General features: G+C 36.4%; 1 protein-coding gene across 1 annotated transcript; it reads right to left on the reverse strand.

The window, feature by feature from the left end:
* Positions 1-676: 676 nt before the first annotated feature.
* CUNH5orf34 (chromosome unknown C5orf34 homolog) lies at positions 677-27,437 on the reverse strand. The gene is made up of 13 exons (XM_017533168.2): positions 27,028-27,437; positions 24,600-24,831; positions 24,047-24,136; positions 21,531-22,177; positions 19,297-19,392; positions 17,454-17,577; positions 11,160-11,251; positions 10,199-10,268; positions 9,109-9,279; positions 8,606-8,700; positions 7,420-7,518; positions 4,244-4,284; positions 677-1,090 (listed from the first exon to the last, which is right to left on the reverse strand). The coding sequence occupies exons 2-13, from the start codon at positions 24,792-24,794 to the stop codon at positions 897-899; spliced, it is 1,914 nt and encodes a 637-aa protein (XP_017388657.1). The 5' UTR covers positions 24,795-24,831; positions 27,028-27,437; the 3' UTR covers positions 677-896.

The raw sequence follows: 27,437 nt of genomic DNA on the forward strand, positions 1-27,437 counted from the left end.
TTCTCTTAAACTCTTTGCAGCATAAATCTTTTCCTGTGTTCAAAAGTATGTGGTTCATGACACAGTTTAGATATAGTCTTTGCCGAAGTGCTTTTTAGTTTACAAAATGGCTTTTTCTCCGTTTTTGTTTTTGAGATCTAGTTCTTGTCTCATAGCTCTATTGAAAAATACTTGGTGTAAAGGGACTAAATAGCAAGTGAACAAATGCACAATTCTGCATAGTAAAAAAAAAAAAAAAAAAAAAAAAGCCTGGGCGCAGTGGCTCACACCTGTAATCCTAGCACTTTGGGAAATGGAGGCAGGAGGATAGCTTGAAGCCAGGAGTTCAAGATCAGCCTGGGCAAGATAGGGAGATTCCTGTCTCTACAAAAAATATTATTAAACAACAACAACAACAAACTAGGTGTGGTGGTGCATATCTGTGGTTCCAGCTACTTGGGAGGCTGAGGTGGGAGGATCCCTTAAGCCGACAAGTTCAAGGTTGCATAGAGCTATGATTGCACCACTGCACTGCAGCCTAGGTGACAGAGCAAGACCGTGTCTTAAACAACAAAAACAAAATGAAAAAAAACCTGAAGATTAATAGTGAATGTTCCACAAAATAAAAACAGCAACAACTTTATAACTTTACAAATATCTTTCTTATAAATCTGAAATAAGAATTAAATGTGACACAGTTTAAAACTTCAAAATAGTTCTTTATTAATAAAATATAAATACATATTTTTAAAATATACAAGTTAAATAAAAATGCCTCCAAAGTTAAATGTCAATTCTTATACAATCATTGTGCAGGGGTAAGACGTACAATATCTTGACTTACTAGTAATTTTATACCAGTCTCACTTGAAACAACATCCTTAAACTTTAATAATATATTGTAATAATTCAATTTTTCACTTTTTAGAGTTTGATAGAAGACAGTCAATATCCTGAAGGATTTCAGAGGTTTTTTTCAATGCTATTAATACTCTGTTTTCATTAACTTCATCTGGCAAGGTTTCTGAAGATCCTGGTTTATAATCATCAGAAGACTGTTCATTTTTCATGTTAGAAATCTGGTTTAGGATACCACTATTCTCTAGTAGCACTAAGTTGCTTAGTTAAGGACACTTGCCCCACATTTTTCATTATATAAACATCTTTATATTCAGAAAGCATAGGCTTCATATTAAAATATCATAACTGGAAGACCTCTTGGATTCATAATAGAGTTGGAACTATAAAGCTTATCAAGTCTGCTCCTTGTAGATGAAGAAACTAGTTACAGTATAAGGGGGGGGAAGATAACAGAGTGTGTATATGTGTGTTTGGGTTGAGGTTTTGTTGCAAGGAGGAAATAATTAAAATCTCAGTAATGGCTGGTTGCGGTGGCTCACGCCTATAATCCCAGCACTTTGGGAGGCCTAGGTGGGTGGATGACGAGGTCAAGAGATCGTAGACCATCCTGGCCAACATGGTAAAACCCCATCTCTACTAAAAATACAAAAATTAGCTGGGCATGGTGGTGCAGCCTGTAGTCCTAGCTACTCGGGAGGCTGAGGCAGGAGAATTGCTTGAACCCGGGAGGCGGAGGTTGCGGTGAGCCGAGATCGTGCCATTGCACTCCAGCCTGGGTAATAAGAGCAAAACTCCGTCTCANAAAAAAAAAAAAAAAAAAAGTCTATATTCTTAAATTAAGTCTACCTTATTCCAGTTGTAGCACTATTATAATAATGTTCCATTTTAAAACTCTATTCTTATAACCTAGTAATGCAATTTATAGATTATCACTGAGTGTGAAGAATTCTGATATCTGGTATCTGTCAACAAAGTGTCTGGAAGTGCAACATCTTTGAAGGATGGGAATCTTCCATCTATCTGCTATTAAGCAACTACATTTGTACTTCTGAATGAATTGAGAATGCTGGAGAGGATAAAGGTAACACCTGTTGGATTGGTCCTTTATTTTAAAGAACATTGTTAATGAGAAGAAATATGCAAAAGCGTTTTGTCAGGTTTGTCACTGAGCACCTACCCTATTGTTTTAGAATAGCTCTAAGGTGAGTGAGAGCCTTTCAAAAAATACACAGCTCTCGAATTTAACGTTGACTCTTTGGGGAAAGTAGGATCTCATTACAGTGACTCGCCTTATGCTGCACTTTTCAGAGAAGTGGTGAGGAAATGCGTTATGTCTATGCCTGTCCTACCTTTCTTATAGGAATAGTACGAAACTTTAAAAATGTTGGCTATAAATGTAGTTTTAAAAATTAAGTGATCGAAATGCAAAATACAATAAAAAATTCAGTTTATACCCTGGAATATTCTTTTTATTTTAATTATACTTTAAGTTCTGGGGTACATGTGCAGAACGTGCAGGTTTGTTACATAGGTATACACATGCCATGGTGGTTTGCTGCATTCATCCCACCATCATCTACATTAGGTATTTCTCCTAATGGTAGCCCTCCCCAATGCCCCTACCCCCTGTTATCCCTTCCCTACCCTCCCTCACCCCCTGATAGGCCCTGGTGTGCGATGTTCCCCTCCCTGTGTCCATGTGTTCTCATTGTTCAACACCCACTTATGACTGAAAGCATGCAGTCTTTGGTTTTCTGTTCTTGTGTCAATTTGCTGAGAATGATGGTTTCCAGCTTCATCCATGTCCCTGCAAAGGACATGAACTCATCCTTTTTTATGGGTGCATAGTATTCCATGGTGTATATGTGCCACATTTTCTTTATCCAGTCTATCATTGATGGGCATTGGACTAGTTCCAAGTCTTTGCTATTGTAAACAGTGCCACAATAAACCTATGTGTGCATGTGTCTTATAATTGAATGTTTTATAATCCTTTGGGTATATACTCAGTAATGGGATTGATTGCTGAGTCAAACAGTATTTCTAGTTCTAGATCCTTGAGGATTTGTCATGCTGTCTTCCACAATGGTTGAATTAATTTATATTCCCACCAACATTGTAAAAGCATTCCTGTTTCTCCACATCCTCCAGCATCTGTTGTCTCCTGATTTTTGATGATCACCATTCTAAGTGGCATGAGATGGTATCTCAATGTGGTTTTGATTTGCACTTTCTAATGACCAGTGATGATAAGCTTTTTTAAATATGTTTGTTAGCTGCATAAATGTCTTCTTTTGAGAAGCATCTGTTCATGTCCTTTGCCCACTTTTTGATGGGGTTGTTTGTTTTTTTCTTGTAAATTTGTTTAAGTTCTTTGTAGATTCTGGTTATCAGCCCTTTGTCAGATGGGTAGATTGCAAAAAATTTTTTCCATTCTGTTGGTTGCCAGTTCACTCTAATGAAAGTTTCTTTTGCTGTGCAGAAGCTCTTAAGTTTAATTAGATCCCATTTGTCTATTTTGGCTTTTGTTGCCATTGCTTTTGGTGTTGTTTCTTAACTTTTTTTTTTTTTTTTTTTGAGATGGAGCCTTGCTGCTCTGTTGCCCAGGCTGGAGTGCAGTGGCACAATCTTGGCTTACTGCAACCTCTGCCTCCCAGGTTCAAGTGATCCTCCTGCCTTATTCCCCCTAGTATCTGGGATTACAGGCACGCACCACCATGCCCAGCTAATTTTTGTATTTTTAATAGAGATGGAGTTTCGCCATGCTGGCCTGGCTGGTCTGGAACTCCTGACCTCAGGTGATCCACCTGCCTTGGCCTCCTAAAGTGCTGGGATTATAGGTGTGAGCCACTGCGCCTGTCTAGTAACATTTCTTTATGTGAAGAAATGATATGGGAATTAAAAAAAGAGTAGGGATGATAGGATTATAAGGAATCTGTGTAGTGTCTATTTTTAATTTAAAAAGATTTAGAGTGAAAAGCCTGTTCTTCACTATAGAACTTATTATCTGAGTAAGATTAGAGAAAAATCACAGGAGAAAACAAATTTAGATGAATTGGGTGAGAATGTACAGAACGAAAGATTTCATTTTTAAAAAAAGAGGTCTTAAACAGCTATAATTTAGAATATAATTATGTAAGTGAAAAAGTCCCCAAAGGCGACTTTAACCCTAATTCGCTATTCTTTGCTCAATTTAAATTCAAAGAAAAGTATAAATGTTAACCTGCTATACCTTCTGTAGACAAGATACATCTGAAATTACAATCTTAAGTATTTGCTGACTCAATAAAGCTCAGGAATATATTAAGTATAGATTAATATTCACAAAGTACTGAAGTCATGAATTAAGCCTAGAATGAAAGAGAGTAATCATGTAGGACAGTGCATTCTGTTTAAAGGATACAGTTAAACTTCTGTATCTTTTCAAGTTCAGAAGCAACGGACCTGTGCAAGAAAAAAAAAAAAGTTCATACAGTTGTCTGATTCTTTTATATTCATAGTTCACATAAGCATACCTGACTTTTTTTTCATAAAGGTTAGAATTTTAAACAGAAGAATGCAGAAGAATTCTCCTTATATTACCTTTATGTAGTAACAGATAAACTTGACTCAACTGATACTGAGTGCCTTTAAAGGTAAGTGAATAAAAGTTTATCCCTTGTAAATCCACGTCGAGGAATTTGTATACCAAATTTTGACGTTTGAGGATAACTGGCCTTCCTTCTTAGTACTAACCTGGCATACATTCTACTTTCCTCCCTAAAGTTTACTAAAACTTTTAAAAACCTATTAAAATCCCATTCCTGAGGCCGGGCATGGTGGCTCACGCCTGTAATCCCAGCACTTTAGGAGGCCAAGGTGGGCAGATCACCTGAGGTCAGGAGATTGAGACCAGCCTGGTCAACATGGTGAAAACCCATCTCTACTAAAAATACAAAAATTAGCCAGGCGTGGTGGCAGGCACCTGTAATTCCAATTAATCAGGAGGCTGAGGCAGGAGAATCGCTTGAACCTGGGAGGTGGAGGTTGCAGTGAGCCAAGATTGCACCACTGCACTCCAGCCTGGGCAACAAGAGCAAAACTCCATCGCCGAGAAAAAAAAAAAAAAAAAAAAAATCCCATTCCTTCTGTGAAAGAAGTGTTCTCTCCTTCCTTGAATTCCTATAACATTATATTAATCACATATTTATTTTTAATATCGTCTCTTTAACAATTTAACTTCCTGCTCTTCTTACCTAGATTGTTTCAGTATTTTTTATTTTTCTGTACTTGTGCATATATTAAGGCCTCATTTATATGGAATTCTTTGGGAATGGATGGTATGGGAGATCCAAGTTTTTAAATAGTTGAATTATGTGTCAAAACAACTATTTTGTATTAAATTCCTTTTGGAATAGACTACCTACTTATTTCATTGTTTTCTTAAGCTCAAAAGATTAACATGCGAACACTGGCTCTTACCATAGTCTATAGAAAGATACTGGGGCAACTGGTATGCAGTGGAGAGCTGAATATATACAATTCCAGCAGAACCCCTAAATGTGTGTTCTTTATCATTTTTCTTATCAAGTTAGAATGAAATACAAGCAATAGCAAACAACTAACTGTAACTTGACTAGTTCTCTGCAAAATTAATGTAGACATTGGTCTAAAACATTCAAGTCACTATAAAAATCTTCACACTTCATAGTAGGGTATGTGACTTGTCTGCTTTACTGGCTTTACTACAACAGATCACATGCACCTACTTGTCAGCTTCTACTCTTTTCCCTTGTACTCCAGCCTATGGAGGGAGAATGAAAATAAATATTTCATCGTTTTAAACATCTGTGGCAAAGAACTTGGGTACAACTTACTCCAACAGCTTGCTGATTCTTCATCATTGCAAAATATCTTTTTTAACCGAAGACACGTTCTTCTGGTTGTAAGAAACGATACAACCTTTAATGTTGCTCACGTAATGAACCAACTTCTTATGAAACATGTACTATTTGTTGACTAAAAAGTTGAATTAATAAACTAATAATGAAGGGTGTGGTGGAAAAAATATTAGAATATAACTTAGGTAGCTTTTTATTGTACAGTCGTGTATTTTCCTTCAACCTACCCTCTTTGATAAGAAAAACCAAAGTGGAGATACCTGAGGCTTTACCAGGGGAACAGAGCTACTCCTCAATTTCCTTACTTGCCTCTGGTGTTCCTAGTTGCTTTCACCTTTAGCTGCTATCACCAATCTCTACTTGTAGTTTTTAGCGTGTATTGATAGATTCTTCTCAGCTTTCATATAAAAAGGCTGATGATATTTTACAAATTGCCAGGTAAGCAATGGAGAAGTGACCAGTTTTGTAGACATGCACAATTTCCCTTCCATCACAATTGTATTTTGCTAGTTACTTTAGCAACTTTTCTGCTTCCAAACAGGCTATAGCTAAAGGATAAGGGATCTGCAAAGCTGAATCCTTAGATACTTGAGATATTCAAATAACACTTACTGATCTGATTTGTTCTAAGAAATGACTTAGGAAAAGGTAAAAAAAATTGGCTAATGTTTTCATTTTGTTTCACTACACTATGCTAGGTCACCTCACAAAACTTACTTTAAAAGCTTCCTAAATTGTTCCTGGTATCCTTGTCTTCCAATATATTCAGGTTAGACTCTCAGTGACACTAATCCTCTAATGACCTTTCTTCATATCATTTTTCCATTTAGGACCTTCTAATTCCATTCTATTTATTATAAGATCGATTTGTTTATTTATTATAACTTCTATTTATTATAAGATCCATTCCTAGCCCTCAAAACTCACACTATACACTAATAGAGAGCATATGTTCCATAAAAACTATCTTCCATTTCCACAGGCTAAAATATCCTTTTTACTTCTGCCCTTATTTCCTTCCTAAAATGTCTTATATTTTCCCTAAAAGTTGCTTTGAAGCTCAGTTCTAGTACCCTGCACACTGAAAAGCATACAGGAGGGACTAAAATACTTGCTTTATTTGATCTGCCAATTAATTTTGGGGAAGAAACTAATATGACAAATTATTTAAAAATCAATTTTTTTCTGAAAGCCTATGTTAATTAAACATTTTATTTCCTTTAACATTACTAAAAATTTAAGAATCCCCTTTAAATTTTTCCATAAAGTTTTCAGGATGAATTTGTCACATAAAAAGAGACACTCATTTTTATGTTGTTTTCAGTGCAAAGTTTTCTTACCTTCAGATGAAATAGAATATGATGAAATGTAATAAATTAGATGTTTAATTAGAAATACATTTTCTTCAAGCTTAGGCTACCAAAAATACTTTAGGAGTTAATCATATTCAAAACTAAGAAAGTTTTTTTGGGAAAAAAGTCTCAGTTTACCATTTGACGCTTTAATTTTTTAAAAGCATTAGCTTTTCTAAACATATTAAGTTTAAAAGAAAAACACCAATTTTCTTGGAGAACACAAGATGACAAATGAATGGGGATCTCTCTAGACTATTCTGATAAAAGTCTCAGTTTACCATTTGACACTTTAATTTTTTTAAAGTATTAGTTCTTCTAAACAGATTAAGTTTAAAAGAAAATACCAATTTTCTTGGGGAACAGAAGATGACGAATGAATGGGCATCTCTCTGGGACGAGTCTGGGTCAGTCTCCTGCACCATGATGTTACTGTTGTCACATACCTAAAGTGAATACGTTAAAAGAAATACTTAAAAAAATGAACTTGGATACATTATAAAACTATACAAAAATTTAAAAATCATTAAGAAAATTTGGGAAAAAGAGCATAAAGAAAAAATTATTAAAGTGAAGCATTTACTGGGCAATTTTCAAAATTTTTTCACTGGTCATAGAAAAGCCAAGTTTTTTCCATTATTCATCAAGAGTAAAACAATTTATATTTGTGATTAATAAGAATGACATTTAAGAAACAAAGGTGATATTTGGATTTCATTTAAAGTTCAATTCAAATGTTCTAATTCTTTTAGTTTTTCAAAGTAAAATGCGTTCCATTAAATTTTATCAGAAAATGTCAACAAATAAAACTGAGTATTTGCTTATTAAAATTTAAACCAAAAAACACCTGCTAATGCATACACACATATGCTTATGCTCATATGTATGTGTAATTATATATAACTATCTAAAACAGTATCAAGCTTAATAAAATGAATAATCTAAAATGATTGGCTAAATCAATAGAAATGAACATAATGAAACCTCGTCTCTATTAAAAATACAAAAAGTTAGCTGTGCGTGGTGGCGTGCCTGTGGTCCCAGCTACTTAGGAAGCTGAGGCAGGACAATCGCTTCAACCTGGGAGGCAGAGGTTGCAGTGAGCCAAGATTGTGCCACTGTACTCCAGCCTGGTGACAGAGTGAGACTCCATAAAAAAAAAAATATATATATATATATATACACACACACAATTTTAGTTATTCGTGGTTACAAACTTTATTTCAAATTGGTTAGAGGATTAGTTAATTGTTAACATAGCTGACCTCCACAGCAAGTCAGTATGTCTGTAACACATTTCATTTTGAAAAGTTACTTGAATACAAATGAAATGATTAAAGCTGACTTCATCTATTTAGTTATGCTAAACACCAGTACAACTATCAACTATGAAACTATTGAAATGCCTTCATTATTATCCACATGGAAAAACTAAGAATATATACTGTATAACATTTAAATAATGTTTATAGCTTCTTCTCTGTCAGTTAAAAGTAAAACATAAAAATAATTTTAAAAATTGCTTTTCAGTACCTTTCATATGGTCCAGGGTGTTCAACTTGAATTAACTGATCTTGTCCATCAGGAAAAGTTAACTTACACCAACTTAAGTTAAGACCTTGATTTGCCTTAAGAAGCAAAGTAGAAACATAAGTTTATCAATTTGGAACTGAAAACAAAAACATAACCTATTCTAACTTCATTATTAACTTTAAAAAATAAGTAGAGGAATCATTAAAGATGCAACAATTTAAATGTTGTTTACATGAGATATGGGTGTTATTTAACCACCACTCATATAGGTAATTATCAAAGCAAATGAAATACTAATTGCTCTATCATCAGTTATCTTTATAAAAATGACTATTTGTCAAATCATTCTAATTTTCTCTAGGAAATCCAAAGAGATCAGTGAAGCTTCTTGACAGATTTTATATTTCAAAAAATGAACTGAAATAGTGTGGTACTTTATTTTCTTTCTTCTATTTTCTACAGATAACCAATAAAAAATAGATTTCAGTCTGAAGTATACCCACCTGTCCCTTCTCAATAGGAGAGTTGAAATTCCAATTTAGGGTTAGAGTAATGCCATCTAAAAAGATAGCATGTACTCTGTCATCAGAGTAGGCAAGAAATCTTCCCACGCTGGGTATGAGTGTCTCTTTCAAAAGCAAAGGCAGTATATTGCAATCATTTATTCCAGGTACCTAAAACCAAGTAAATAAAAATAGCAGGAAATAGAGTTATCTATGAATAAGGTTTAAGTGAATATTAATGACCCTCAGGCAATTTTAGATTCTTATTCAGAAGTCAAATATTGTAAAATCCTTATATTTTAACTGTTTCATAAATGGATACCCAAAACAGTCTTTTTTCAAGCAGATTCAGTTCTAATATCTTTGTAAAGTCACTGTTCTGCTCTGAACTTTACATCCGATAGAGATAAAAATTAGGAACCTATAGATTTGTCATTAAATAATATAGATACAGAAATCAAGGTCTGAGAATCATTTCCTCTAAATCAGCATTAAGGAATTTATTTTTACAGTTATGAACACATAGAACACTATAATGTGGTTTATAATGACTGATGTTTTTACATATTTCAAATCCAGTCAGTTCCCCTATCCTTTTCTCTTCATCAAAAACAAAAACCATATACAATAAAACTGTAACATAAAATTCTGAACTTTCAGTGTTTGTCTACTAGGTAAGTATTTTTCTGAATAAACCAATATTAATGTTACAAAGAATTTCTCATATGACTTAAAGGAAAGCTGTTTGAATTCAGAAGTATGGATACAAACAATAGAACAATTTTGAAATATCTTGAGTTTCATTCTTGTTGCCCAGGCTGGAGTGCAATGGAGCAATCTCAGCTCACCACAACCTTCGCCTCCCAGGTTCAAGCAATTCTCCTGCCTCAGCCTTCCAAGTAGCTGGGATTACAGGCATGTGCTAATTTTGTATTTTTAGTGGAGATGGCGTTTCTCCATCTTGGTCACGCGGGTCTTGAACTCCCGATCTCAGGTGATCCGCCTGCCTTGGCCTCCCAAAGTGCTCAGATTACAGGTGTGAGCCACCATGCCTGGCCAATCTCTTGCTTTTAAAATAATTTTAACATACCATTTTCCAGCAGCATATATGATAATTATGGCTTAAAGAAAGTCTCATTGTCACACAATGTTGAAGAATTCTGTGAACATGAAAAATACTGCTTAAACATTTGCAAATGACATTTTCCAATTCTAGCAACCCATTTTCACTGCCATAAAACATTTTAGATGATCAGTTAATCATTTCCACTGAAATGTGTTGGGAACTCTTTTTTTCCAGAAATCCTTAAGCCCCTAGAAGGGAACTACTGTGCTAATCTTACCTATGGTAAGGCTATTCTCTAATTTTTAGCAATGAAATGATTCCATGGACAGAATTTTCAGGAACTCCTTTTTAAAAGGTGATACATTCGCAGTGCCTAGAAGGTTTCACATAGCCTAAAAATGGTAGGGATATAAATCAACTATCCCTCGGAAATAAAATTACAAAATATGCTTCTTCAAATCTATTTTGGAAATTGCTTGTACATAAATTTATGAAAAGAAATAATGTAATACAACAATCCACTTACATTCTTCTGGGTGCCACAGACTGAGAGAATTTTAAAAATACATGAACCAAAGAACCAACCTATGCTTAATCATTACTACACTCTCAGAAATCTATTACTTGGAAGATAATAAAGAAGTATAAAAATTTTAAATGTACCATCAAATCTCTAACTTGATTTCAAGGAACAATAACAATGCCACACTTATCCAGAGAAAGGGCACTTACTTCCTCTCAGCACTTGCTCACCATATGTGGATATTTCTCCATACTTAAATTACAAAGCCAGAAGTACTCTTTAATAAATGACATAAAAATTACCTTATTTTATAACTATGAGACCAAAAACGTTGACAAATTTTACCAAAGGCATATATTGCCATTGTACCTGCCAATTCTTAACCTTACCCTTAATCACAAGAAAATGTGCCACAATGTTTAGATACATAACATTTGATTCAATAGAATAGGAAGAACTTACCTTGTTGCCTGTTTAATTAGAGAACAGACAGAGAACGGACTTCCTGGTCTGTCTGGAGGAAGGTTATTTACTGAGTAAGTTTTCTCTTTTCTCTGAAATTAGTTAAAATGAAAAATCTCATTAATAATAAATTTTGGCCTTTATTACTTAGCTGTTTTTCCTTGAAATGTTTTTATAATAGTGACAAGATGAGTAGTTATTTTAACAAACTAAAGCCCATAAAACCTGTATGTATGTATGTAGGGGTGTGTGTGTGTGTGTATGTGTGTATTTTTTTTTTTTGAGACAGAGTCTCACTCTGTTGCCCAGGCTGGAGTGCAGTGGCATGATCTCAGCTTACTGCATCCTCCACCTCCCAGATCAAGCAATTCCCCTGCCGCAGCCTTCGAAGTAGCTGGGACTACAGGCACATGCTGCCACACCTGGCTAATTTTTGTATTTTTAGTAGAGACAAGGTTTCACCATGTTGGCCAGGATGGTCTTGATGTCCTGACCTTGTCTTGATGATCTGACCATCTCAGCCTCCCAAAGTGCTGGGATTAGAGGCATGAGCCACTGTGTCAGGCAAAATCTGTACATTTTTAAAGTTATTTTATGAAGCTTTTTCATTTTCCCAGTTTAAAAAAATATAGAATTACTCCTATTCATTCAAAAGTTTTATATATATATATCTTGAAATTAAATATATCTTGATTTCAAGATTTATATTTTAATATATATAAATTTATATTTATATTTATTATATATGTATTTATTATATATATTATACATATTTATTTATAATATATAAATATATTTATTTTTATATAAACATATACTATATATTTATATATATAAACATATAAATCTTGAAATTGAGTTTTATATATATACATAACTTTTGAATGAACAGGAGTAATTCTATATACATATATATATGTGTGTATATATATATATATATTTTTTTTTTTTTTTTGAGACAGGGTCTTACTCTGTCTCCCACGCTGGAGTACAGCGGTGCGATTACAGCTTACTGCAGCCTCTGGCTCAAGCAGTCCTCCCGTCTCAGCATCCTGAGTAGCTGGGACCACAGGCACACGCCACCATGAGCAGCTAATTTTTTTAAGTTTTTTGTATAGGTGAGGTCTTACTATATTACTCAGGCTGGTCTCGAACTCCTGAGCTCAAGGATCCCAAAGTGCTGAGATTACAGGCATAAGCCACTGTGCCTGGCCCAAAAGTTACATTCTAATAACTTATAATTTATTTCCCAATTTAAATATTAGGCATATTTACATGCTAACCAAACTAAATTTTCCTACACATTAGCAGGAAATTTACCACAAGCCACCCCTTTCCCTTAAGACAAAAAGAAATAGCTATACAGATTTAAAAAAAAAAAGCATTTTAATTGAATGAATATACTATTTTGCTACATTAATGGAAGAACTATTGCTATAGTTTGTGGAAGTAAAAATTATTTATGGGCTGAGATTATTGAAATTTGAAAATAAAAATATTTTAAAATTCTTTCTAAATTTCCTCTTCTTTAGACTTGCTAGTGTTTCCCAGGACTCTGTCTCCAAACTTCTCTTCTGACTTCTTGATTTCTTTCTAGGTAATCCCAAAAGAGTCCAAAGCTGGCCAGGCGCGGTGGCTCAAGCCTGTAATCTCAGCACTTTGGGAGGCCGAGGTGGGTGGATCACGAGGTCAAGAGATCGAGACCATCCTGGTCAACATGGTGAAACCCCATCTCTACTAAAAATACAAGACATTAGCTGGGCATGGTGGCGCGTGCCTGTAATCCCAGCTACTCAGGAGGCTGAGACAGGAGAATTGCCTGAACCCAGGAGGCGGAGGTTGCGGTGAGCCGAGATCGCGCCATTGCACTCCAGCCTGGGTAACAAGAGCGAAACTCCGTCTCAAAAAAAAAAAAAAAAAAAAAAAAGAATCCAAAGCTGTGTTCACATTAATAGCAACAGCTAACATTTATGGAGCAGATACTATGTGCTAGGCACTATCCTACCTACTTTACATGGATTATCTCATTTATTCCTCAAAATAATACTGAAATAACTATTGATGCTTGTGTTTTAGATGAGAAAACTGAGACTGAGGGCTAAGAAACAGGAGAGATCTGATTTAAACCACCAAAAGAGTGCAGCTCATACTCTTTACCATTAGGGGAAGAAGATGGTCTTCAAAGTCAGACAGATGTGGATTCAAATCGCAGGTCTGCCTCTTACCAACTATAATTATGGGCAGGCTATACAACCTTGTGTAAGCCTCAGTGCCTGCAGCCTGTGAAATGGAGATTCTGCCTACCATCCAGACTGATCTGAGGATTAATGATATAATACACATATAAAGTACCTGGGGCAGAATTTAGCATATAATAGGTACCAAAAAAAGTCTCTGTCCTTTTATCCTGGTCTATAGACCTGGCTATCTAAATCTCTATTGGGCTTCTCTTTTGGATATCACAACAGACATCTCAACATAACCATGTTAAAACTTGAATTAGCCTCATTTAAAAATTTTCACTTTCACTTTCTCTATGCTGTATTTACCTTTGGTATATCATTTATCATATGTTGTTTCCTCTACCTAAAACTCAGTTCCCTCTTCCAGCACCTCCCTTTGCCTGGCTAACACCTATTTCTCCTTCAGTCTCAGGGAAAACATTGCAGAGGTTCCAGAGACTAGGAGAAATCCCCTAGTCATGCCCACAAGCACAGTTCCCTCTGATCTTGCCTTTTGGTCCTAATTACAATTTCAGTTTAATAATTTTTTACTTAATGTCTGTTTTCCCTGTTAGAATGAAGCTCCATGAAGGAAGGGGCTGTGTCCGTTTTGCTCATGTCTATATCTTCATCATTTATTAGCAGAGTGCTTAGCACATGGGAGGCACTCAAAATACCATATTTTAATTATTTATGTCTTTGTTTACTGGATATTGAGTTCCTTCTGGGTTCTTATTTCCACAACCCTATTTCATCAACTCTAAAATGCTTATTTTTTACAATTTAACCTCTGAAATCTGGATCCATCTTACAATTAAAAGTGAGTGTCTTATAATCTATTAGGGTAGGTGGGGTTGAGATATAGTTGAATTTTAATCATCTCAAATTCTTCTTTGACATCTCATGGTAAGCTCAAAAGAAAAAAAAGCCATCATCAAAAAAATTTAGATTTGATAAAAATTTTGGTTTCACACAGTACCTGGCACCACCATCTGGCATCCCTTTCAACTCCTTCCTCATCCTCAATGTCTAGTCAGGAATCAGTTCTAACTCCTTAATATTTCTTATGTCTCCTTAATATTTATTTCCATTTTTCCTGCTACTGCCTGGCCTTCACTTGAACTACTATACATGTGTTCTAACTGGTTCTACAGCTTCAAGTTTCACCTCTTTCCCACCCAGGTCATCTTCCTCTGAAATAATCTAACATAAGTTTGATGATGTCATTTGCCTACTTGAAATCCTTCACTGGTTCCTCAAATGCAGTGAGGTTTCTCAGCTCCAGTTATGAGCTGGCCAACTTAGTGATCTGGCCTCTTCTTTGGACATGCCCGACAGCATCCCATCTATGTTTTAATCTACCAAGCTACAACATTTTCACTTCCTTCAACACTCCACACTCACCCCAGGCTCTTGTGTCCAGTTAGGTGCTATTCATAAACTGTTCTAAGAACCAGCAACAATAATGTGTTGAATAAGATAGGGCTTAGCTCTAGTGTGGCTGACAGTGAACAAACATGCATCAATAAGAAATGTCACCCAGTATTCAGTGCTATGAAGAAAAAAGGTGAGGATGTCATGATAGGGAGTGTCATGGGTAGCTCCTTTAATTTGAATAGTCAGGAAAAGCCTCTGTGAGGAAGTGACATTTAGATAGAAATCTGGGTGACAAGAACCCAGCCATGAAAAGAGAAAGTAAATTGTTCCCTTAGCTATATGCTCCTCCTACCTCCATCTGTCTTTTGTAGAACTCCTCCTTTGGAATTATAGATCCTAGCTTAGCCAAGTTTTCCTTCAGGAGTTGTTTGGTTCTGGAACCTCAAACACTGGGTCAGGTGCCCTTTATTATGAGATCCCAAAGCACCAAGTTCTTTTTTTTTTTTTTTTTTTTTTTTTTTTTTTTTTTTTTTGNTTTTTTTTTTTTTTTTTTTTTTTTTTTTTTTTTTTTGAGATAGAGTTTTGCTCTTGTTGCCCAGGCTGGAGTGCAATGGCACAATCTTGGCTCACTGCAACCTCCACCTCCTGGGTTCAAGTGATTCTCCTGCCTCAGTCTCCCAAGTAGCTGGGATTATAGGCATGGGCCACCAAGCCTGGCTAACTTTTGAATTTTTAGTAGAGATGGGGTGTCTCCATGTTGGTCAGGCTGGAGTCGAACTTGTGATCTGCCTGCCTCAGCCTCCCAAAGTGCTGGGATTACAGGCATGAGCCACTGTGCCTGGCCTCCAAGTTCTTATCTCTACTGAAGCACTTACACTGTGAATATCTGCCAATCTTCCTATTTCAATTTTTATTTACACAATGAATTTCTTGTTAAAAAAAAGTTTTAAAAGTATGAAAATTAGTCCTGACTGCTCCTCCCTCACAAAATCCCATACTCCTTCCCAAACGTAACTACTTCAGTGTGTATTTGCCCAGATCCTTTCTTGTGCTTGTGCATGTGTGTTACAGTACTATATAGGTATGGGGTTTATTTTTTGTTCTTTAAACAAAAGATATCACTGTACGTGTTCTGGCACAACTTTCTTTTTTCACTCAAAAATATCTTTGAGATCTTCCAGAATCTATTTCTCTATGCATCTACAGCTTCCTCATTCTTTTCTTTCTCTCTTTCCCTTTCTTTTCTTTCCTTCTCTCTCTCTCTCTCTCTCTCTCTCTCTTTCTTTCTTTCAGATGGAGTCTCACTTTGTCACCCAGGCTGTAGTGCACTGGCTGGAGTTCAGTGGCGCGATCTCGGCTGACTGCAACCTCTGTACCCCAGGTTCAAGCGACTCTCCTGCCTCAGCCTCCTGAGTAGCTGGGATTACAGGTGCCTGCCACCTCACCCAGCTCATTTTGTTTTTAGTAGCTCCAGGAAGATACACTCCTTTTATCTTTCAATTCTGCAAACCCTCTGATATATAGCAGCCAGCAATGTGACTATGCATACCTACTCTATTTGCTTGCTCACTTGACTGTCTGGTGCACTATATACACACACATATACCCACATATACATATACATGTTACTGGGCACACTTGTATCTCATTTACTTGTTTGTCTCCGACTGAACACAAGACTTTGAACCCTTGAGGGCAGGCACTCTTTTTCATCTTCATCCCTCCCAGTGCATACCAGAGTGCCTGCCAAAGCGTTACTGTTCAATTAATATTTATTTACTAAATACTTTCCTAGAAATAGACCCCAGTTGGGAATCTGTTCCAATATATACTGAAGTATTTATGAATAAAACAATATTCGGTTGGGATTTACTTAAAAATAAACAGGGCATGGAGGGGGCAGTAGGAAGTATAAATGAACAAGATGGGTGATGGATACTTAGGGGTCCATTATATTTGTCTACTTTTGTATATGTTTGAAATTTCCATAGTTAAAAAAAAATCTCAATTTTTAACTCTACTCCCTAAGGATTCTGATAATCTGATTAGTATTTAAATACTCCACTCTGTAGTGAAGAGAGAAAACATACTTATTTTGTACAAGCATGCAAAGCAGTGTGATACTATAGTGATTGCTATGAAAGGGTGGATGTAAAATATCAGAGTGGTAATAAGCAAATTAAAACTCATTAACAAAATATTGACATTATTAAGACTATGGTCTAGTAATTATACCATGTTATGTTTCACTGTTTTCGACAACAGAGAATAATCTTGTTCAACTGTCTAGTTATATATAAAGATTTAGAAGTAAAGAGGTGCTTAAAATACACAAACAATTATATGGTAGGGAAAAAAGAATGTGCTTTTGCTTTTTAATGCACAAATACTAATTCAAAGTAGTATATTAACTCAAAGTAATCCTTCTGGTTTCAGCATTGTCCATTTGATAATGTCTATGACAAAACAAAGTTTCTGATTTAAGCATGAACTGGTTAGGCAAACAGATATAGCAGGTGAAAATACAGTAAAAACAAGGTGGTTAATTACTGTGTCAATGCCTGCAGTAAGATTATATTAATTCTCCCGATGAGAGTAGGAAGCAATGTTATATAATAACCAAATTTCCCATATATATTGGGAATTATTTAGAAAGAGCTATACACCAAAAATCTTGAGTTCATTGTTGGCTTACCTCGTCTGATCCTTCTTGAATGGAATAATACGTAAAATAATTCCCAAAATAAGCCCCTTCTGATCTGAAAACAGATCCATCTCCAGGATAAATCTCTATTGAGTTCATATTTTGATGGGTAAGTCTAAGAAAGAGAAATAACCATTAAAATTTTTTTCCACTTGGGATTAAAACATGCATGAAGATAGTCATCAAAAAACAATAAAAACAAAACCTAAGCAAAGCAGCACAGTCTTTTTGCCTGTACAGTGAAGCAGATAATTTCATATTCTGAACCCAACCAGCTAAATTAACTCTTTCACAGAAAGATAAATGGAATTGGTTTATGAATTTATTTCAACAACTAAACTCAGAGCTTCTGGAATTCAGGCATTTTGTCTTATCTGATATCCCCACTGCCAATCATAAGGATGGCATAAAAGAGTCACCAAAGCAATGTCTATTGCAAAGGAGTTAAATACAACATTTCCAGAGCTTGAAAATAGATTAAAACTAGTGGAACCAATACTTTATGGATAAGATTAGTCATCAGTACAAGAGGCTATCCCTAAGAAAAGGTAGCTGTACCTGCAGCAGCCAGGTACAAACAAGGCATTGGGTATATACCACATAGAAACTTAAGCCAAGTTAATTTTATTAACATACATGTTAGCATATGTTATCAGAAGGAACAGGTCTTCACATAGGAAAAGGGAGAGCCCGCTCACTCTCCAAAAATTTAGCAGTGCTCTTCTGGCATTATTCATGGAAGTGAAATTGTCAATCTGGCTAACTCTAGTATTCTAGTCAGTAGAAGTGTATCCTTTGTTGTAGGGGAGGGATAATTCAGTGGAATAGTGCTGGCAGAGCAGCCGTTCAATGAGTATTTGCTTTGCGAATGAAGGCCAAAATCTCTCTTAGGTGATCTAACTTCTCTAATACTGTAATCCGGGGAGCGTACTCAGCTCCCTCCCAGTTCTGAAGAGGTTCTTATCCTCACTAACCTAGAAGAATGGGGAAAGGGGCCCTGGAGGTGAGGTGAGTTTGCCTTTCGTGGACCCAGAGTTTTTGCAGAAAAGCCGTTTATTAGACAAGAGAGACAGAGAGAAAAGCAGCTCCCATGCTGTTGTGGGTGGGGACCCAGAGAAGGAATCCATTTGGTAAGGAGCAGCTGAATTTTAACCCTTGTTATTCCCCCCATTCATGTTCTCATCCAATGAGAGTAGTTCTTTCAAACTTCCTCTGGAGTGATTGATCTTTGACTCTGATACCGGATTGGCTATTTGGTCCACAAGTCTGAGTTATAGAGCCCCCTCTTCCCAGAAGTTTCAGTGGTGTTTTGGGGGGACAAAGGAGCCTACCTGGCTTTCCCCACCTAGATCTGGTAGAAACCCAGACAAAAGAACTTTACATTTGAAACCCCTCTGGTTCCTGGATGGAGGCCTGGAGCCTGGGAAACTCCTGCCTTTGAAACCACACCCCTTGAGGATGGGAAGAGAAGTTCCTCAATGCCATGCTCAAGCAATCCTGTTTTGACTAATTCAAACAACGTGATCCTCCAATGCTTGGAAGGGGTGACCTAAATAACTGATATAAGTATTACATTCACTAGCAAAACTGAACCCTCACTGGCTTTGGAGGTACCACATATAAAAATGGTTAATGTGAGTGAGTCACAAGACCTCCGTGTGCACTAATAACATTAGTTTTGAGACTTGTCAAATTCAGGACCAAACACAGGAGCACAGTTGGTCCAGCAGAACTGTGTCCTCTTCTGAGAGTCTGTCTACAGCTAGTCCCACCTTCTCTGTGACATCAATAAACAGCTCTAAGTCCAACACAGGAGGCAACACAAGTGACTTACCTATATGTAACACCTTTGTACCAAACCATTTTCACTAGTTCAGGATAGGAATATTCATCAGATTGTTTCTGTAAAAGTGAATCACAAAAATTCCACCTGTGAAGGATAAAATACAAGCTATTTTTGCTGGTTGCTCAATATAATTGCATTTAGAAGTTAACAAAATAGTGCTACTGTAACAAGATTAATTTCTTGTTTAACTCACTAGATCAAATAAAAATTAATATGAAGGTATACTAATGAAACATAAAAGCAAATCTTTTTCCATGTAATTTTTTCAGTATTTTCAATAATCTCATTATTGAATCTCAGCACAATAACATAAATTAACAGTTTTACTAACATTTAAACTTTAGTCTGGATTAAAACAAAAAAATACTGACATATCTATGGTGGGCCAAGCACTGTGCTACACACACTGTGGATATCGTAAGGCCGGTTGCCTCGCCTGGAGCTTGGACACGCCCACTTCTGCACTCAGCACCTAGCCCGCCTTGGAAAACCCCTCTGCACTCAGCACTAAGCTCTGCACTGGGCACCTAGCCCGCCTTAGAAAACCCCTCTGCACTCAACACTAAGCTCTGCACTTGGCACCTAGCCCGCAGTTGGAAAATCCCACCTACCTACCAATAGCAGTCTGCCCCAACCACACCCTGTTTCCCCATAACCAATCAAATGCCTTCACTCCCTATAAAACCCCATGCCCAGAAGAGTCAGGCGTAACTTCCCTGGCCTTTCCCGAGGACCAGGGAACCTCGCCCGGGAGCTGAATAAATTGGCATTTAATCTTTTTGTGCTGGCCTCAGTTTCCTCATTTTAAACTCGGCGATAACCCTTACAGATATAACAACCAAAGAAAGTAGATATGGTCCCTGCCCTCAATGAAGATTCCTACAGCAGGTACGTTAAATAGTAAACATTGAGTGTAAAGAAAAGGGAGGTACTATATGCTATGGAATTGTATAGGACTTAACTTGTTTAGGGTAGTCAGGAAAACCACCTTAAAGAAGTTGGGTTTAAGCTGAAACCTGGAAATGAGCACGAGTTAGCTAGTTGAGAGAGAGAAAGAGAGAGAGCTCCTGAAGAGTAAAGAGTAGGTGAAGTGGTCAAAGAGAGCTTGAACAAGCATTTCAGGGATTGCTAAAGTCCAGCTTATTAAGAATAGAGAAAGCAAGGGCAAGAGTAGTGATAGAGTTGAGGATTACAGATATAGGAAGGGAGTAGATCACAAAAGACTTCATAAACTATATTAAGGATAATGGATTTCAACCTAAACATAGTGGTTATTGAAAAATCATTAACTTTGAAGCATAAATCCCTTTTGATGTGTACTCATAATACTCAATTTTCTCATTTTAACCAGATAATCATGACAAGCTAATAGTCATTCCCGTATTTTTGTTTTAAATGACAAATGTATACTCAAGAGATTGCCTGGGATCAAATCTCAATTTTACAAGTACTAGCTGTGTGCCTTTGCTCAAGTTATTTAACATTTCTGTGTCTCAAGTTCCTCTACAATATAGGGATGATATCTTTTTAACTTCATGAGGTTACTTTTAGAATCAAACAGGTAAAGTCCAACAGTTCCTGGCACCTGTTTTGTGTTAGTTATTATCATTATTACCGCACTATTTATTCGAAGTTCATGTTACAAATCTATAATCCTTAGTGGAGGAAAAGGCTTTATATCTAGCCATCCAGAAGCCTCTCGATGTGTACCCCTTTTGAGAACAGACATATTTATAGTCAGTGAACCAAAGACATGGGTAGCCTCTGAAGCTAGGTATGGACGAAAGAACTGTGTCAGATCCACACTCCAGCAAGCAAGGTCACAGGCTCCAGTGAGCAGCAGCAGGTGCTCTCCTATGCCCACAGAGCCCTGTGCAGATACCTGTCCCATCATTTAGCATAGTTTAATAATCTTTTTAGGTACAGCGACCTTCACTAGATTCTAAGTTGCTATAAAACAGGGACTGTGTCTTAGTCATTTCTTCAGTCACTGGACTTATCTAGTGTAGAGTCAGCCTTCTATAAATATTCAATGCATGGACACAGAGTAAGAAACATGAGGAACACATTTGCTAGGGAGATTATTTACTATCAGTTAAAAGCAAAATTTTGGATGAGCTAAATAAACTTTCCTTATGAATGGTATCAGATAAAAAGGAAATTATCCAGGTAAAGGCTGGCTCTGATAAAAGCTTCATGACCAATAGCCATTCTTGCATTACCTGTGCAGGTGTGGGACTGGACAGCTGAGTGACAGGGCCCTAGGAAGAACAGAAATGACTTTTCCTCTTTCCTCTGAAATATCAGAAGCTAAAAATCTACTCTGAGTGATGTGTGCATCAATTTTAGACATATTGCTGATTTTATTATGAAAATGAAGTGCTAAAGACAAAGGATATTTCCATTCCTGTGGACAGGCAGCCACAGACCAGCACTGCTTTACCCATGTGTATACACATGTGTGCTTTGTACCAGGTGAAGGCAGCTCTTCCCTCCCTTCAGTTCCATGTACACAACTCATCTTCTTTAAAGTTTCTTTGGATTTCATGGTCTGGCAATGAAGCTCATTTTCTTTATTCTTCAGTCTCTGTCCTGATAAATTTCCATGTGTACAGATTTTGCCAGCTTTTTCAACTAGTTTATCTTTTGGGACTTTATTGTTTGTTTCTGACAACACTGCAGATGAGTCTGGCCTCTGGCTAACTTTACACAAAAAATATACTGTAAATTCATGCTGAGATCTGGGCAGGCAGAGGTAAGCATGACCATCTAAAGATGTTATCTTCACGATGCCACGCTCCATACATATCATGCTACCATCTGTATCAAGACGGGGCCATCTCACTTCTGTGATGTCAATAAAAATATGCTGAAACGAGGGGGAAAAAGATGGTGAGTATTTTCTGTTAACAGTCCAATTTTTCCATACATTTGATATTCAAGTATTGTGTAAGGAAGCTCTTAAATATTCGTGTTTTACTATTTAGAGAGAATTGAAAAATGGAGGGACAGATCTCAGCCTATATATGATTTTCCAGGGAATATTTAAGATGATCTCCCTTAAAAAAAAAAAAAGATGTAAAACACACATACACAAAATGAGAGAAATAATTACATTTAATGTTAAATATATTTTGGTTTTAAATGAACAATGTATCAGAGATAAACAAATTTGCACCCCTCCCCCAACCCTGCAAAAGTTTACTCTGAAAAGGATTAGACATAAGGGAAGACCAGCACTATGATATACTATATTAAAACCAATCATAGCTAAAAAATTGTTTTTAAGTATTAAATAAAAAATAAATAAAAGCAATCATAGCTTAAATGGTATGGGACTAGAATAAAAATTATTGACAGAACAACTCAGAAAATTCAAAAACAAACTCAATCATATCTTAAAATGTTATATGTGATAACATAAGTTTTTCAGAGCAAGGGAGAAAAGAGAAAATTATTTAATAATTGCTACTAGAATTACTGAACAACATTTGGGAAATTCCATCTTGGAGGGTTACCACATGGACTAAATAAGATAACATGTATAAAGAACCCATCCTGGGTACTACCTGGCACACCATACACTAAAATAAATTCCAGGAGGCTTAGAGAGGAACATTTTAAAAAGTTTAATTGCTCAAAGAAAAATCGATCCTAATAACAGACTCAACAAATAACAGTATTGGTTGTGCCTTTTCATATAAGTTATAAACAGTATATACTACATGAGAGTTTTTTATTAAATTAATTTTGCCAAGCGTTTAGCATTTCAATTCCATTTATGTAAAACCTTATATTTACACAAACTATTGTCAAGAAAGCTTCCTAAATTTACTATGCTACCTATGTGTATGTTAGGACACTAAATTGAGGGCTATATTTATTGACAGCAAGGCTGAATCCTTTGTAAGGATGGTCATCAGTTAAAGTCCTCTTTTAGAATTAGACTATGTAATAATCCTGCTGCAGCATCAGCAACAAGCTAAGCAGTTTCAGTGAATAAAGTGACTCAAAAGATGCAATGGAAAATTACCCCTCTAGACTAAGTTACAACTTAAATTTTTTATGGCTCCTTTGCCACAATATAAAATTACTCAGCCAGCAGGCATCTTGATGGCATAGAAAGGTAGCAGCAGAAAGTAGTTGAGCAATAGAGTTTACAAAGTCAGACAGACTAGGTTCAAATCCTGACTTTGCCACTTAGAAAATCACCATAGACAAATTTGGTAAACTCTCTGAGGCATAATTTCCTTGCCTATAAAAAGAGGCTGCCATCTATCCAATATACCTGTTTTGATTGGATGGACATCCATTTTGATCAGTATGGTGTTATTAAATATTTCCAATATTGTTCATAGTTGTTGGACATAGTAAACACTCAGTAAATGACAGTTGTTATTATTATTACTAAAAGTCCAAATAAAATACTATATAAGCAAATTAATAAAAGATCATACCCATAGTACACATCTTTACAATATGCATATAAATACACATTATTGAAAATGGTCACATAATTTCTTAACTTTGAGACCTCTGAGAATGAAAAAGTCACCAATCTAAAAAATTCTGATTATAATCCTTGGCTACAGAGAAAATGGCAAGGGGATAAACTATGTAACTTCTATGTGTCCTGAAAACTGTCCTGAAAAAGAAAAAAAAGGCCAAACATTAAATTACCTCTTTCTAGTTACTTGTCCTCAAATAATACCAATAAAAATGAAGTTAAAAAAATCACCTTTTTTCTTTCGGAAGGTATGATGGTTTCAGATAAAAAAGGGCAAGTAGCTGAAGAATTTCGAAAATCTAGGGCTCGCTGTAGTTGGTCCTATGGAAAAAAATATAAAATATAATCTTAATGTAAAATGATTTGAAAATCAATTAAAAATGACAGTAAAGTATAATCCATAATACTTATTTTCATATTCTAGCCACGTCAATAATATTTTGGTATTCAAGAGTAGTTTTGGCCAGGCACAGTGGTTCACACCTGTAATTCTGGCACGTTGGGAGGGAGAATTACGTGAGGCCAGGAGTGTAAGACCAGGCTGTACAACATAGCTAGACATTGCTCTACAAAAAATTTAAAAGTTAGCCAAGTGTGGTAGTGCACGCCTGTAGTCCTAGAGTAACTCCCTTGTAAAAGGAGGTTGAGGCAGGAGAATCACTTGAGCCTAGGTGTTCGAGGCTGCAGTGAGCTATGATAGTGCCACTGCACTCCAGCCTGAGTGACAGAGCAAGAACCTGTATCTAAAAAAGAAAAAAGTCATTTTTGTGGTATCTTTACTTACTCTGTAAGTGCTAATGACAAAATGTGTCCTTTGACGAATTCTTTCTGGTTGTTCTAAAGGATGTGCTGAAACAGGAGGTGACTTTTCAAATAAAAATTCAGAGCCACAGGGAGAAAGTTGCAATTTGGAACCATCGACATATTGTACTTGTACTGAATCATCTTCATAAAGTACCATTCGTAGTTCAGCTGCCATTACTATGACAGGTTAAGATGTTTTTCTAAGTCAAAGACTGAATGGAATAGGAAACACAAGAGCATAAATAGTTCTCTTAATGTACAAAAGTTTTATCAAAATAAATGGGTGCATTTTCTAAGAAGAGGACATTACCATTGCACTTACTTTTGTTGGAAGAAAAGTGATCTTACTAGCTATACTTAAAAGATCTGAAATGAACATTCTTAACAAAATGCCTTAATTAACCCCTAGAAGTTTACTCCAATGGAGGAATATAACCAAGAAGAGAAAACAGCCCCCAAAGTTATAACTGTCTAGAATTTTAATAGCTTCATTTCTACTGACATTTAATTTCTGTAAATTATATGCTTATTATTTAGAAGCTCATAATTTCTAGAAGTTTACTCCAACGCAGGAACATAACCAAGAAGAAATTTAATTTCTATAAATTATATGCTCATTATCTCATTTCAAATTTCAAATAATAAGCAAATTACACCTTTGCAGTAAGAATGCAGCAAATTGTTAGCAATACAAATTCAAAAGGCAGGCAAAAGGTAACTATTAGGCCTACGGAAAAAGAACCCTGAAAAAGAAATCCAAATACCGGCAAATCCTGTGGCAAATCCTGTCCCCACGCTGGCATTAAGGAAGTAGCTCTTTGTTACTACTGTGCAACTTAATCTCCTATTGTCTTGGATTCATCCTCATTTCACTGCATTCAATTTCTACTTCTCTACCTCTAAAATACTCTTTCTTCACCTATGCTCTCCATATAGCAGTGACAGAAGGGGAATTAAAGAGTTGGGTTTCATTCACACCTTACCATTCACTAGCTAGCTATAAGCCTCAGGTTGTCCCTCATTTGTAAAATGGGAGTAGTAACAGGATTGTTGTGTGGATTAAATAAGAAAGCAAATATGATAGGGACTAGCACTGTGGATGCTGCCTTGCAGGCACTCAGTCCATCTTATGAAATTTTTTAAATCCTTTCTAACACTAACCCTTTCTACATTATCCTCTTCTATTACTCAGATAATTGAATTTTACCTGCCAGAAAAAAATAACTTTCCGTAGGCCACACAGTCTGGTCCTATCTACCTCTCCAAATGTCATCTCTCAACTTTCTACGTCTTCAGGGCACTTTAGATACACTGGCATTTTTAATGTTCTTTAAATAAGCTGTTTTCCATCTTAGAATCTTTGCACTGTTCTTTCAGCCTGTCCTGTCTTTTCCTTGGCTCATCACAAGTCTGGTTCTTTACCATCATCAAGGTCTCAGCACAAATGTAACCCCTGCAAGGGCCTAACAACCAACTAAGTTAAAGTTGCTCCCAAACATCTCCCGATCATTTGTCATCTCTCTTCAATTTTTCTCCCACTAGGATATAAACTTAACCAAAGTAGGGACTTTGTCTTACATGCAACAGTATCTCTGGCATCCAAAATGTTATTAGGCAAATAGCAAGGGCACAATTAATATTTGAATGATGAAAAATAAGTAAATTTTTTAAAAAGTATATTGCTCCTCTTGAATATGCAATTTGAATTAATGGCGTCTCATTGTTAGTAGCCAATATTCTAAAATTTGACTTTGCACTGTGTTTTCCTCCATGCCCCTGTAACAAGTCCTGCTGATTTTCTAAGTCTCTCTTTGGAACCTGGCTCTCTTTACCTCCTTTTCTATTTCAGGCCATGGACTCTCCCCTCAACGCCTGCAACTGTCTGGAATTTCATCTCTTTCCAATCCATCTCTAGTATTGATGTCATGGGTAACTTTCTACAAGTCAGACCATACCAACTGCTTTACATCACTTGTTTATGTACTTATCAAATGGCAATATATATTACAGATATATATACACACCCAGGTATTTCAGGGGAAAAAACGGGTGCCGATACATAGGTGGAAAACATTTCCTGATTCCAATTTGAGGGGAAAGTCTATCTCTGCCCGTTTTTTTTTTTTTAATAGCTTTATTGAGGAAGTTTTCTAAGTTTAAATAATCAAGCATACACAACAAACAGTGTAATGTCTAAGGTTCTTGGCACACCACAGGAAAACATAACGCGGCTCCGACCCACACTGCCATGCTCATCTCTACTGTCTAATTCCCTCTTGCGTTCTCACCACTCAGCACATTACGTCAGGGTATGTTGAACACTCAAAGCCACAAGTCTGTTCTTGACATGAATGAGAACCTCATTTTCTTCAAAATGCCATAGTCTCTAGTTACAGAAAGAGCCTTACCAAAACAACCACCAACGTCTTGCACTCACAGCAGTTAGGAGCCGAAAAGTTGTGGAAATGATGCCAGCAACGGTTCCTGGCTTTTATTTGCCAAAATGCTCTGGAAGCACCAGCGTCGGGGCCTGCCCACGACTGCCTGTCCAGGGATTTCTTGAGTTTGACAAGTTACCAGTAAGTTATATTTCTTGATGAAAGAAAAAAAATCACAACCCTAGAGGAATAAGGTCGCAGGGAGAGTGTTTTGACCAAGACGCCCTCCAGGCAGCAGGAAACCAGAGACAGAGTCAACTGTAACTGCTAAAGACAAAGCGAAAACAAAACGGGAGCGGTTCAAAGCTGGCCGCTCCTTCCGAGAGCCGCGTAACAGCTCCGCAACCAGGAAGACCGGAAGTCCCGCCCTCCACTCCCGG

This window comes from Cebus imitator, unplaced genomic scaffold (genome assembly GCF_001604975.1).
Source record: "Cebus imitator isolate Cc_AM_T3 unplaced genomic scaffold, Cebus_imitator-1.0 Scaffold80, whole genome shotgun sequence".
In the NCBI taxonomy this organism is placed as follows: Eukaryota; Metazoa; Chordata; class Mammalia; order Primates; family Cebidae; genus Cebus; species Cebus imitator.